The sequence below is a fragment of the Octodon degus genome, unplaced genomic scaffold (genome assembly GCF_000260255.1).
Source record: "Octodon degus isolate 3935 unplaced genomic scaffold, OctDeg1.0 scaffold00042, whole genome shotgun sequence".
Lineage (NCBI taxonomy): Eukaryota > Metazoa > Chordata > Mammalia > Rodentia > Octodontidae > Octodon > Octodon degus.
In genome coordinates this window covers 13,220,012-13,233,450 of record NW_004524618.1, presented here as the reverse complement: position 1 = coordinate 13,233,450, position 13,439 = coordinate 13,220,012, and the positions used below count along the sequence as shown (strand labels likewise).

Below are 13,439 nucleotides of genomic sequence, written 5' to 3'. Positions count from 1 at the left end.
GGTCTCACTATGTAGCCCAGGATGGCCTTGAATTTGTGGCAATTCTCCTGCCTCAGCCTCCTGTATTTAATGTTATTAAAGAAAAACATAAATAAATAAGGAACTACAGAGCTACTGTTTAGTTTGGTAAAAGTACACAGCACCAGTATACATCTTGAAGCACACAGAGGATAAGGGCAATGAGCTGAATATAGAGGAATAAAAAGTCACACCAAACGGACCAAGATGGGTAAAAAATTTGCTTGTACAATAATTCAGTTTGGACCTTAAATCTGTTAAGTTCAGATCTTAAATCTGCTAATTCAATAATATATTTGGGAAGAATAAGCATTCGATTAAAAGCTGAAAAACAGCTTACAGCTCTTGTTGCACTAACTTCAGGTGAGGATCCTGTTCACCCGAAAGTAACTGAAAGAAGGCAAAGAGAAACAGTGAGATTATGGAGAAAAGAAAATTTAAAAAAAGATAAAAAGGAAAAAGTGAAAATATAAATGGAAGGCACTGGAAGAGAAAACATCTTTTTCAAAACTTTATAAAAATTGACATATTTGCAAGGACTTTTTTTTTTTTTTTTACATGTCTTAAAAATTCTCTTGAATTTTAGATTTTGTTATATGGACAGTTTAAAAAGTTTTCTGAACAAAATGAGGGGATAAAATCTTAAAGAAGCTTACACATCTAGTTATGGCTTATATAGGAATAAGTCTGCATGATTTATTCTTTGGGGGACTGGAGAATTTTTTGAGGTGCTCTGCTACTTTGTTTTCTTGTGCTTCTATTTCTTTGTTTTCTGTGAATATTCTAATTATTTTGTTATGAAATTTTGTTCTACTTTTTATAGAAATAAGTGTTTTTAATATTTTCTTTATTAATATCTATTTGTACGCCATTAAACTAAATAAAAAAAGGACAGCCCTCATTCCAAGGTTTTGGAATGGCAAATAAGTGTTTATTTAAAAGTATTTCTACAGTTTAGAGATCTTGCACTGGTATTTCTGGCAACAGTCCATTTAGGAGTTGTTCTCACAGTACACTGAAGTTTTCCAGATGTTCTACCTGTCACGTCACCAAAGCCAGAAGGCCAGGCCTGTACATCAAGTGCGCTAGCAATGGTAGGACAGCTGTTCTGCAGGATGACCCAGAAGGAGTGCCAACAGAGAGACACGCATGAAATGGTCTTGTGTGGCCAGCGGCAGCGAGCCCAGCCGTGCCTCCTGCCTGTGCTGTGTTTATGTTCCATGCAGTTACAGAGGATCTTGGGCAGCTCTGGGAGTAAAGATGACCACACTCTTCCTAGAAGGATGCACAGAAATCATTTCTGAAGAAGATATTCTGAGCGAGTAGGAAACACACATTGTGTGGGGAAGAAATTATTTGATACTGAGAACATCACACAGAAAAAGGTATTTTAAAAATATACACCTCAGTTCTTTCTGTAAACTTAAAGGTGTAAGATGTCCTCTGGTTTTATGTCAGTGGGGCTTTTACTTTAGAACCTTCTAGGGCAAACACACTCTTACTGTTCAATTACTATCTATTATTACTGGGAAGGAAGGGAAAAGAAGCATGATTTCTTTTTTTCTAACTAAAAATCTTTAAAGATCTTTGTTTCATTTTTACTGAAAAATGAAAAAACTTTTTAAAATGTATTATTCAGGGTCTACAGTGTCTCACTACACAGATGGCACTCATAGTGGTCCTCCTGTTTTCAGCCTCCCAAGGGCTGGGATTATAGGTGCTCAACACCGGGCCCAGTCTCAGCGTGCCCCAGTGCAGGGCCAGGGCTGGCATGGCATGCCTGGGATGGAACCCCGGTCCCTGCATCAGCCTAAGCAGGGTGAGCGGAGCTACCTGGCTGAGCCCTGAAAATACTTTTTGACCTAATAAGACTTTCTAGCCAGATGTAAGAAACATATTTATACACATACACACAGAAACACAACCATGCAGATGTATGAAAAGAAAAATTTAAGTCTTCCAATGATACGACACTTTAAGACAACCAATTATAATAAGACTTTGTAGAACTTATTGAAAAATCGACTTCTTGGCCCCACACAAATGTTCATTTCTTTGACGGTCATTTTCATTATTATCTGAATTTTATTTATTTAAAATCTGTAAACTGAACAGGAAATGAACATTTTTTTCCCTAGGAAGCTCTCTGGCATATGTCAAGATAAAAGAAGAATTACTTTCCAGAAAATCGGCTACAACTTCATTGTAATGTCAAGTTTTTACTATTATAACTTAGAATGGGCCAATTTTCTTCTTGGTTTGCTTTCTTTTGGTAATACAGCAGTTACATGAAAATGATTTCTTTTTGACTGAATCAGTTGTTATCTCACTAACCTAGGCCTGTCTGCATACTTTCGTTTCCTTCGAAACTTGTTCTATGTTATATGAGTCCATAAATGATGTATTATTTTTCAAACTTGAACCTATCAGTTGTATTTCTACTTAAATCATACTGCCTATTGGTTGCTTTCTTACTGTCTTTTCAAACAGTCAACAAAGACTAACTAAAGTTGGAGAATCTTAGCTGGGTGTGGTGGTACATGCCTATAATCCTAGCACTCAGGAGGCTGAGGCAGGAGAATTGCTGAGTTCAAGGCCAGCCTGCTACATAAGTGAGTTCAAGGCAAGCCTGGACCTGTCTCAAAAAAAAAAAAAAAAAAAAAAAGTTGTAGAATGTTCAACAGTATCCTTGAGAATTAGCTAATTTGTGAATTCCCATAGTACCTTTTTATGTATACATTCGCTATTACATTGAAGAATTTGGAAGGCAAGGATGAATGTGATTTCATTTCAGGGTTCCCCAAGTGAGAGGCTGTGCATGCACATTTAGTCCATTTTATAATATAAAACCTCTCGGTCACACAGAATTTAGCATATGAAAGATGTCTGTCATAGTGCATGAAGAGGACTTTTTTTTTTTTTTTGTCCTTTGGAAGCAGGGTCTCAGGGCTTGGCCTTGAACTCACTTCACAGCACAGGCTGGCCTTGAGCTCACAGCCATCCTCCTGCCTCAGCCTCCAGTGCTGGGATTACAGGCATGTGCCACCACACCTGGCGATGGACATTTTTTTCTTTTACACATTTGGAGGGCTGCAGAGGAGCACATGGTTCAACATTATACTGCTGCTTGAATCAGAACCACCTGGCGACGGGGTGGAACCACATGGATTTGCTAAGAGCAAGAGTAAGGAGAGACGGCTTCTCATTCTGAAATCCAGCCTCATCGGTGCTGGCGGCAAGCACCATGTGAACAGCAGGGATATATAGCAGAGGATGCAAAAATCAAAGTATTACATAAAAAACTGATACACAAGGCTCTATAACCTGAAATAAAAAAGTAAAGGAGCAGGCAAAAGATTGCTTGCAGTTTTCCCAAGTCCAAAATACCCTGTGTAGCTGGTACAGGGACAGTAACTGGAAACAAAGCCCAAGCCACAGCTATGCATTTGGCTCCCGGAGATCCAGGGAGGTGGTAGCAATGCTAAAATCCCTGGCTGGCCGCTGCGCCACTGGGCAACACTGTCCCATGCACGCACGGGGGCGGCCGCAAGGCCTCCCTGGTGCAGACCAAGCAAGGCGGTGTCCGTCTGGGGCTTCTTATTTCTGCTCAAATCCTACATGTGCCCTAAAGGAGCCAAGTCAGTGATTGACTGAGTTACCTACAAAGAGAAAGCGGAGCAGATTTCGCCAGAGTAATTTTCTTCTCCAGGCTTCTAAAGCTACTGTGCTAGTATGATTTCCTACAGCAAGAAAGCCCAGTCAAAGGTGGCAAAAGTTGTTTGTGCTTCTCCCCCTCTAAATGACTTGCAAATTTATTCAAACACAGTATGAGGGGATGCTTTATTTGTTGAAATAACTGTCTGCAGTGTCCTGCGCTGAAGGGTGAGGTACATCAAGCAGAAACATGGGCAGAAATACATTGGTTTAGAAACTCATAAATCCTTATTTGAATCTGCCAACCTGAAAGCTATGTAGAGCCTGAATAAACTATTTGTCCTAAATGCTACATCTGATTAAGCCATACCATTAAATGACAGCTGAACTTTAACATTAATATGATATTATTGAAATAACCACATGAATTTTTTTTACACTAAAAATGATGAATGATTTCTGGACAGCTCAATTGACATAAAGCAGGAGGACTCTTTAATGAGATTTGGCAAAATGGAGACATATGCAGAATATTCGTGCGGCTCTCATTGCTGGGGCCTCCCTGGGAAGCCGCAGAGGGTTTTTCCTTTCTTTTTTATTGTCTGGAGGTAGTGAAGCACTCCTTTTGGTGGCCAGTTCCTTCTCCGTGGGTCCTGAGTTTTATGAGGTCATTTACATATTACTCTTAATCAGAGAATTTGGTGGTTTATGGCCCTGAGTTGGGACACAGTGTTCAGGAAAAGGCGGGTGGTGGAGACACTTGGCTGGCAGTGTTCCGGGAACTTCAGGCTCACTACTGATCAGGCCGGTAGAAGAATCACATCAGCCTTGAGGATGGAATCACCATATGCTTTAAGCGGTTCTTATGTAATAAGTCTCTGCACAGAAATCATAGTTTTAGCAAATCCTTACACCTGGGTACAGGATCTGAGAAAGCTTTTGTTATTTCCAAGCAGTTATCTCTCTAGTATCAACTACAAATAGTTTCTTCTTTCACATTCAATAAGCTCTTTAGGGGCCGTCCTCAAGGTTCCTCATTTGCTTTTCCACACACAATTCCAAACTGGCACCAGCACGCTGCATGACAAATCACACTCCAGCTCGGTGGGTTCTGAGTGTGAAATGTTTCTGTGCTCAATATGCTTGTGCAGAGTACACCTACCTTCTTTCATTTATCTTTTTATATTCTCACAAGTATTTTCCATCCAAGTTCAGTTACATATGTAAAACATAAAGGTCTGTTTGCTGGTACTTATGAATTTAGATCATCGAGATAACCTTGGCATTTTGTAAACCTCCTTAGCTACAGACATTAAATGAAAATGTTTCCCTGAACAATGATCCTTGGAGAAATGAAGACGAAGTAACAGAGAGCAAAGCTGACACCAAGTATGCTCCTGATGTTGGCAGGCCTGTGCTCCCTCTATCCAAACAGAAAATAAAGTCAGTCTGCTTCTGCCATGGGGCCTTCCTCAGGCTATGAAAAAAATACTTCATGTGTAACCCTAATTTTTCCATAGCTTGAGGTAACCCTCCTAGCTCAAGCCTTCTGTCTAATCTGAGTTATTCAGTATGCGTCCCCATCCAAACAAGAGTTAAAATCAGTACTCTGTTATTTCAAAAGGGTCTTGACATAGGGCACAAAAAGCACAGCTCAGAGCCCAGTAAAATCTGCTGTTGCAACTGGATGGTAATAAGAAAAAGAGAAAAGAGGGAGAAGAAGACTGGCTCCTACCTTGCTCTTACCTTCGCAACATCCCTGTTAGAACTCTGGAGCTTTTCCCCAAGTTCGCATCTGTTTCCCGAAGCTAGGAGAAGAAAAGCATAGTTCAGACAAAAATAAATTTCATACAATTACATTATTTCTAAAGCACAGGGTAAGCAATGATTTTATATCATGAGAAAATCCAAACAATACAAAATGCTTCCATGAACAAACATAAATGCACTTCTAACAATTTGTAAACTGAAAATTTTAGATTTAGAAACTGACAAACGGGAGGGAATCCAAAGAGCTTTAAAACAGATACCTGAACTTGCTACAAAAGCAAACGTCTTGTAATCTGACTAAAGTTCAATGTATATCTGGTAATTGAACTCTAATGTAGAAATATGCAAAGTCCTAAAAATAAAAACAGAATGAAGCAAAAAACGACGATATATCAGTGTCTTTGAGTCCTTGCTCTGCAAGGCTGGTGCACTCAAAAATCTCCCTGAGGAACTTTCTCTTCTTGAGCCACAGAACTAAGCAGAACATCCACGTGTGGGCATTCGAGATGGTCTATCAGCTTCTGCTCCTTTCTAGCTCTTCACAGTCTTTGCATCCTTGTTCTCCCCAGCCATGCTTATACATATGTACTTGTGTCTCCCATATGTCACCATTATTGTCTGTGTATGTCCCAAAGAGCTTTTATATCTGCCCAATTACTGAACATGTGAAAGACTGTGTCTCTTGTACTTACTCTTTCACGTGCTCGCTGTATCTTTTCTCTGTCGTGACTGAGGTTTTCCAACATTTCTTGGCCAATTTGTTCTACGGGGAAAAAAATAAAATCAGTGAGGAAAAAAAATTGGGGATACATGTGAGAATAACCTTCAGAAATACTGCCATGACAATTGGTCTACAATTGAGGTTAAAATAGTGCACATTTCCATCAGTCATGTATTTTAATTCTTGCATGTGAAAAACACAAACAATATACTGAACATAACCAGCACAGGAGGAATGATCTGTCAGTGATGTAACCTGCCTGGGACTGCTACAGCCAACTGCCTGCCTAAGGGTCCATTTCTTGGTCACTGTGGGATTGAGGCTTTGGTTTTGCAGGGTAAGGGTGATACTAATGTTTCTGCATTTTTCCCCCTTCATTATGACAATGATTTACTCATGGTAGTTAATACTGATTTAGAATACCTCTCTCTCTCTCTCTCTCTCTCTCTCTCTCTCTCTCTCTCTCTCTCTCTCTCTCTCTGTGTGTGACTAGTGAGTGAATCTAGGCTCTCTTCACTAAGCAGTTGCCTCAACACTGTTTTAATTTTTAACTTTAAGACAGGATTTTGCTAAGTTGCCCAGTGTTAATGGTTTGTCCCCCCAAAGCCACATGAAGTCATTAGGGCAGTCTTCTAGAGTTTGTGATTAATTCATGATCCAATGCTAGGATTATGGGTGTGAGTGCTACACCCACCCTGGGATGGATAGCCTGCATACAATACAGGGAGGGGAGACAGGCTTGCTAGCAGCTGCAGCCACTACCCCTCCCTTTGCTCTTTGTTGTTTTCTGCTGCCATGAACTGCTATCCTCTGCCATGTGTCACTCTGCCTTGGAGCCAGTCAAGTGTGGACTGAAACCTCCACAAATTGTGAGCTAAATAAACCTTTCCTTCCTTCATTTTGTGTGACAGGTATTTTGTCCCAGCAACGAGAGAAAACTAACTGAAACACCCAGGTTGGACTCCAACTTGTGAACATCCTCTCTCAGCTTCTAGATGCTGGGATTACAGGTGTGCCCCACTGTTCTCCATTTTGATTCAGAACAACTGTGACTTTACTACAGTCACCTTGCATAGATACTCCTCATGTTCTTGCCTACTGCAGCTTATTGGAAAAGGAACTATGTGTAGGCTTCCATTCTCCCAGAAGCGAGAGCTAGTTTAATGTGTCATTTAGTTGCTGCAGGTTCTTAAGTCAAGGTAAGGTGCATTCCTTAGCACGTAGTTGAAGAAAGCTTAAGCTGAAGACTGGGTTTTCATCCTAGAACTTCAAAACATTTATACTAACACACATGCTTATCTGATTCATGAAAAAGCCACACTCTCAATCCCAGGGAAGTCTTCCTCTGCCTTGATCACCTCATGTAGATAGCAGTGGGCAGTGTCCTTTGGCTGTAGACCTTCGTAAGAGGTAGCTGGCTCATCTGAGCCTCACCAATATCCAGCTACCTCACAACCATGGTTTGCAGATTCATTCTTCATTATCTAGGAAGTGCCTTACTCTGTAAACGAATGATGTCAAATTGCCTTTCTTACGATGTTGCAGCTTATCTGACTAACCTGCTGACCACCTCTCTCATTCTCTCTGTCTCCCTGCCTCTCATGTGTGTCTCTTTACCCATACCTATAAAAGTCACCTCTGGCTTATAAATTTACAACAAAATTCGATGAGTGCCTATTATAACAATAGCAAGTTTTTTAAGGAAGTCATTAAGAAATCACCACATAGGTGACGTGGCTCACACACTGACCCAGACAACCTCTGGAGCATGATTAGGGCCTCAGAGTCTTCTGGCTGTGAACTCACACTGCTTGAGCCTACAATGCCGACACTTCCACATGTGTGGCTTCATGGTAACTTAGCTAGCTTTGTTGTGCCTCAGTTTCTGAATCTCTAAAACAAATATTATTCATAATACTCCTATATCATAGGGATGTTATAAAGGTTCATTAAAGTATGTGACTGGCCTACACAATTATAATAAGAATTTATTGACTGAGGTGGTTGATGTGGAAAAAAATCAAATGGACTATTAGACTTTGAGATTTGCTCCTGTCCTAGTGGTTTCTTGAACTAGAGATAAAACATTCATCCTGACTTTCTCAGAAAGATGATGTACTCATTAAATGAACTAACCAAAGTATAAATGTGGAAGCTACAGGATACCACACAAACATATGACTCTGTGAGACTCAAAGCATTCAATAGCTAATCACCAAGCTCCTGATCTACACCAGGGATAACAAGTTTACACACATGTGCTTCCATCTTCGCATGCTAGTACTGAAGATCTAGCAGAGACTGCTACTCTAGCAGAGTTTATATTTTTTGACACATCAGAAAAAAACACTGCATATTACTTGCGTATTAGAAGAACTCAACCATTTTGTATGTACAAAATGGTTACATACAATATTATAAATATACTTTTGGCACCTTACAAGCTTTGACAATTCTTCCCTGGCATAGTACACTTCTGGCAAAGTCACTTGCTTCAGATTTACTTTAGTGCTTTATTATTAACTTCATGTAATTTATTCTTTAAGCAAAATAGTATAAGATATGTAGCTCCCCATAGCAGCATCAAAAAAATCAAAGATGAAGAAATGAATGAAACTTCTAAATTTGAACTTTTGGCTTTTTTTGGACATAAAAACAACAGTATTCAATTCTGCTATACTATTTTCATTATACTACATTCCCTTAATCAACATAACATAGCAATTTAAATTCATTTTAAGTTAAGATCTCTAATATCTATGAGCATCACTAATCCTGTCATTATTTCAGCAAAATACTAATGATAAAATACTTTATCAGGATTGGTAGTTTTGTAGGATTTCCTTTTTCAAAAATGTATTTAATACAGGGTCTAAATGGTTCTCACTACACAGATCAGACTTGTAGTGATCCTTCCTGTTTATCAGCCTCCCAAGCGCTGGGATTACAGGCACATGCCACCATGCCCAGTCTCAGTGGCTGTCTCAGCGCGCCCCAGGGGCGGGGTGCAGGCTGGGGATCGAACCCCAGCCCTTGCATCTGCCTAAGCAGGTGCTTTAATCCACTGAGCTATCTGGTCAGCCCTGTAGGACTTCAAGTAGATAGAAAGTAGGCAATGACTACTGTTTCTGTGATAAGCACAGATCCCAAGAGGGGATGCATGGGGAGAATGAAGAAATGGAAGAAGGAAGTAAAGTTAAAAGTGAAGAACTCAAAGTTTCTGACCTATGCCTGCTCTCTGGCCCTGGAGGAGGCAACGCTAGAAAGGAGATTCCCAATCCAGGTGGGTTTGTCGGAAAAGAAACAGTATTCTGGATGTAAATATAGTTTGCTATTGAAGGAGTCAGTGGAATGAAAGAAAAAGGCTCTTTAAGGAGCCATAAGCAACTTCCACAATCTCTTCCTTCATGGGAAGTAGCTCAGCATCTCATGTGTCGACCCCATCTGGCAAGAGAAGGAATACTGGCAAAAGTGCACACATCTTGGTCTTAGCACCAAGTACCAGGCATTTGTTAGGAGAAGAATCCTTTTTTTTTTTTTTTTTTTTATTTCTGGTCCCTGCCACCTTCCATTTTAAGGCTAAATGAAGAAAATTCCAGAATAGCCATTACTTAGAAATGGTTACTTTTAATGAATGAAAAAAATTCATGCAAAGAAAGTTATTACTATTTTTTTACTGCATTCCAAAGAAAGCAAGATGACAAATTAGAGGAAATTGTTTTAAATTATACACTATTGTTATGTTAATGTTTCTTAAATAATTTAAGATATATGCATTCATAAAAACCAACATACAAATTCACAGGTCTAAAACAATGATAAGTATGATATGAGTCCAGTTGTTTTAGGTTTTTGTGCATGCTTGCACAGTACATCATGTTCCTTGTGGGTATCTGGCACCCGCATGCAATACGTCGTAATTCCTTTTTCATCTCCTTTCCCTTCCCTCCCTCCACCTCTTCCCATTGCCTGGACCTCTTTTTTTTTTTTTTTTGTTTCTTTGTACGTGTTTACAGTACATAATGTCTACATTCCTTGTGAGGAGCTAGTATGTGTACAGAACACATCTTAATTCTGGTTTTCATCCCCTTCCCCACCCTCTCTCCATTTCTTGATTCCCTTCCCTTTTGAGAAAGATCTATCTTCCTACTTTCTACTATCTTTTACACTGTTGGTGGGAATACAAGCTAGAGCAACTACTATGGAAATTCCATTTGACTCAGCTACTACCCTTCCAGGATCTTTCCAGAAGGGTTACAGACATCATGTTACAGAGACTTATGCACACCCATGTTTGTGACAGCACAATCCATGATAGCTAAATCTTGGAAGCAGCCTATACGTCAACAACAGATGGATGGATAAAGGAAATGTGTTATTTACACACAATGCAATATGCCTGCTATAAAGAAGGGTACATTTGAGTCATTTGTAGGAAAACGGATGTACCTTGAGATCACAGTGCTAAGTCAAATAAATCAGTCATACAAAATTAAATATTATGTGGTTTTTTTAATATGAGAAACCTGAAGTAAAAATAAAGATAATTTTCAGTTCTTTAAGTTAAGAGTTTTGACTATGACAGGAATAGCTGAGTCTATGGGTGGAATATGAGAAATCATAAAACTTAAAAATACTGGATTTATATTTCTTGAGATTAACAAACAATGGAAAGAAAAAAAAACTGATTTTTGTATGTTGGGCTTTTAATGTTAGTATGAGATGACAGATGGATTTCTGGAAGGAGGAAGGAAGAATTCCTTTTTGCTCTTCTATCCTTTTTTAAAAAGAGTCCTAGAGATCACCCTGGGATTATAGCTCTAAAACAATGAATTATTGTTTCTATAATTACCAAGAATCAGGCATCTTTGGTCCATTGTACTTAACTTTCTTTGTATAAACTTTGGTATGGATGTGCTTCCTAACACATTCTTTTTAAAAAACGAAGGCATCCAGTTGGTGATTATCTTCTCATTACTGAATATAATCAAAGGGGAAAAACTCGGTGCTTGAGAAAGCATGGGGAGTCACAGCTTCTCCAGGAGGTCTCTGATGGCAGTTGGCGAGGTCACTGACTCTGACTTTGCATGTGTCTTTGGGCGCTGCTCTGGTTCCATCCTCAAGCAGACAGATAACCCTGAGTATTGGTGTCAATAAGGCACCAAGAGTCTTGGGGCATGGTGGCATAATGGAAAAGACAATCCTTCCACCAACTTCCATTATTTGAAACTTGAGACATATGAGGAACTTCTGCTTGTAGTTAGAAACCAACATATTATATTTCAGGTTTTGCTACTCTTTATAGAATGTAGGCTATTGTAAAATTATGAGGCACAAAAAAGGAAGGAAAAAAAAAAAAAAACCCACCTGTGTTCACGTATCAGCAGTTCCGAGTTAGCAGAATTATCAGATAAACCTTTCAGAATAACCATTACAACTGTTAAAGAATTTAGAGGAAAAGGTAAACACAAATTGGTAAAGAGATGGGATGTTTAAGGAAGAATATTAAACCCTAAAATCAACTGAAATTCTGAATGAAAGAACTTTAACACCTAAAATTAATTAACTAGATGGCCTAAATATCCTTTTAGTATAGGAGAAAAGATCATTTAATATAAAGATAAGCTAAAAGAAATTATTTAAATTTGAGAAGAAGAAGTTTAAAAATGGTATCAATAATCTGCTTGATGGTGAGAAGTGGTCTTTTATTCATATAATTAGATTCTTAGAAAAACAGATTATTGGGACAAAGAATGGAATGAAGTAAATATCTGAAGGACTAAGAGGGAAGACTTACCAAATTGGGCTTACAGGAAAATCAACCACAGACTAAAGAAGCTTATCAGGCTCAGAACAAGATAAATACAATTAAAATCACACCCACTCAGTCAAATTTCTAAAAGTTGAAAATACATAAAAACAACTGTTGATAGAGAGACATCTAGGAGAATAAGGATAGGAACGAAGGCTGAATTTTAACCAGAAGCAATGCAAGAAGACAATTTCTAAAGTGCTGAAAGGAAAAAAAAGTCATGGTAATATTTCATATCCACCAAAAATATCCTTCAAAACTAAAGGTGAAGATGTCTCACCCTTCCCCCTACATCACAGGAATAGGCCACCTGGTGAACACCTGCCACATAGTAGGACCCCAACTAGGGCACACACGACAGACAGCTGAGACTAGCAAGATGGAAAAGTCCAAAATACAGACTACAGGTGGTAAATTAGGTGACCCAGCATTGAGCTTTGGGACAAAGACACATGTAACAGAAGCAGGTTGGTGGGGCTGCCTCCCTTTAAACATATTTATATTTATTTTATTTTATCTTGTTTTATCTTGTTGTTATCTTACTTTCTTTTCCTTTTCTACTTTCTCATTTCTTTTTCTCTTCTCTAAACTGCTAGGTGAACTCTAACCACAGAAAACTAATTCCATCCCACAAGCCCAAAGACCAAGTTCAGACAATGCTTCAAATACTCCTTCATTCTTTCTATTCTACCCCTTTCTCTAGTGTCCCGAACTGTGCATGACCATCCTTTGTCCTCTAGCCTGCCTTCTAATTCTTTCAGTCATATTTATTTTACACACCATCCTCCCTAAATTTCCACACCATGGGGTACAAACCACTCTACGAAGGGGAAATACTCTGCATATAAACTCCTAATTTATGATCAGTTCTGTTATTTAACTATAGATTTTGTTCCTATGGTCTAAAGTACAAAATCAATAGTTACTACAGGTTGTCAGTTTCTAAATTGTGCTTGGTGCTGTTGTGATTGCTAATTATACTACTTTAGCTAGGGTGTCCTATCTGCTGTTGTTCTCTCCTCTGTAACAATACCAGGAAGGTCTGGGGTAATAACCTCACCACAGCCTAACACCAAAGGACTGGAGACTGAGCCAAACAGAAACCAACATCCCACTCTTAGTTAATAGGGAAGACAGGATCTTGGGACAGACACCAACCAAGAACTTTCTACACACAGAAGACATCCCTGAAAAACATACTTTTTGTAGAGGCCTTGATACTGGTGATATATCTACCTATCTAAAAAAGAAATTACAGGAGGAACTACCTGCTCGGGCCCCCCTCCTGTCCCTCTCTTGGACAGGAGCTTTCTTTCTCTCAATAAATATATTCTGCTCATAACCTCTGTTTGTTCCTAAAATTCATTCTTCGATTTTAGAGAACACTTGTGCAGGTCAGGTTGGGAGATTGTTTTTCTCTATGTCATTTGGAGGTTCCTTGTATGGTTTGGAGGTCACCCACCC

General features: G+C 39.1%; 1 protein-coding gene across 5 annotated transcripts in view; it reads right to left on the bottom strand.

Annotated features, from left to right (window-relative positions):
• Vti1a (vesicle transport through interaction with t-SNAREs 1A) overlaps window positions 1-13,439 on the bottom strand; it is a 417,285-nt gene that overhangs the window by 135,457 nt on the left and 268,389 nt on the right. For 2 of the 5 annotated variants that reach the window (XM_023715604.1, XM_023715605.1), the window contains 2 exons: window positions 6,135-6,205; window positions 5,419-5,480 (listed from right to left, as the gene is read on the bottom strand). In XM_023715604.1, the coding sequence (XP_023571372.1) occupies window positions 5,419-5,480; window positions 6,135-6,205 (133 nt within the window). Of the gene's footprint in view, window positions 1-4,364; window positions 4,500-5,407; window positions 5,481-6,134; window positions 6,206-13,439 lie in introns of those variants that run through there. The other 3 variants (XM_023715607.1, XM_023715608.1, XM_023715606.1) reach the window with 2 other exon arrangements.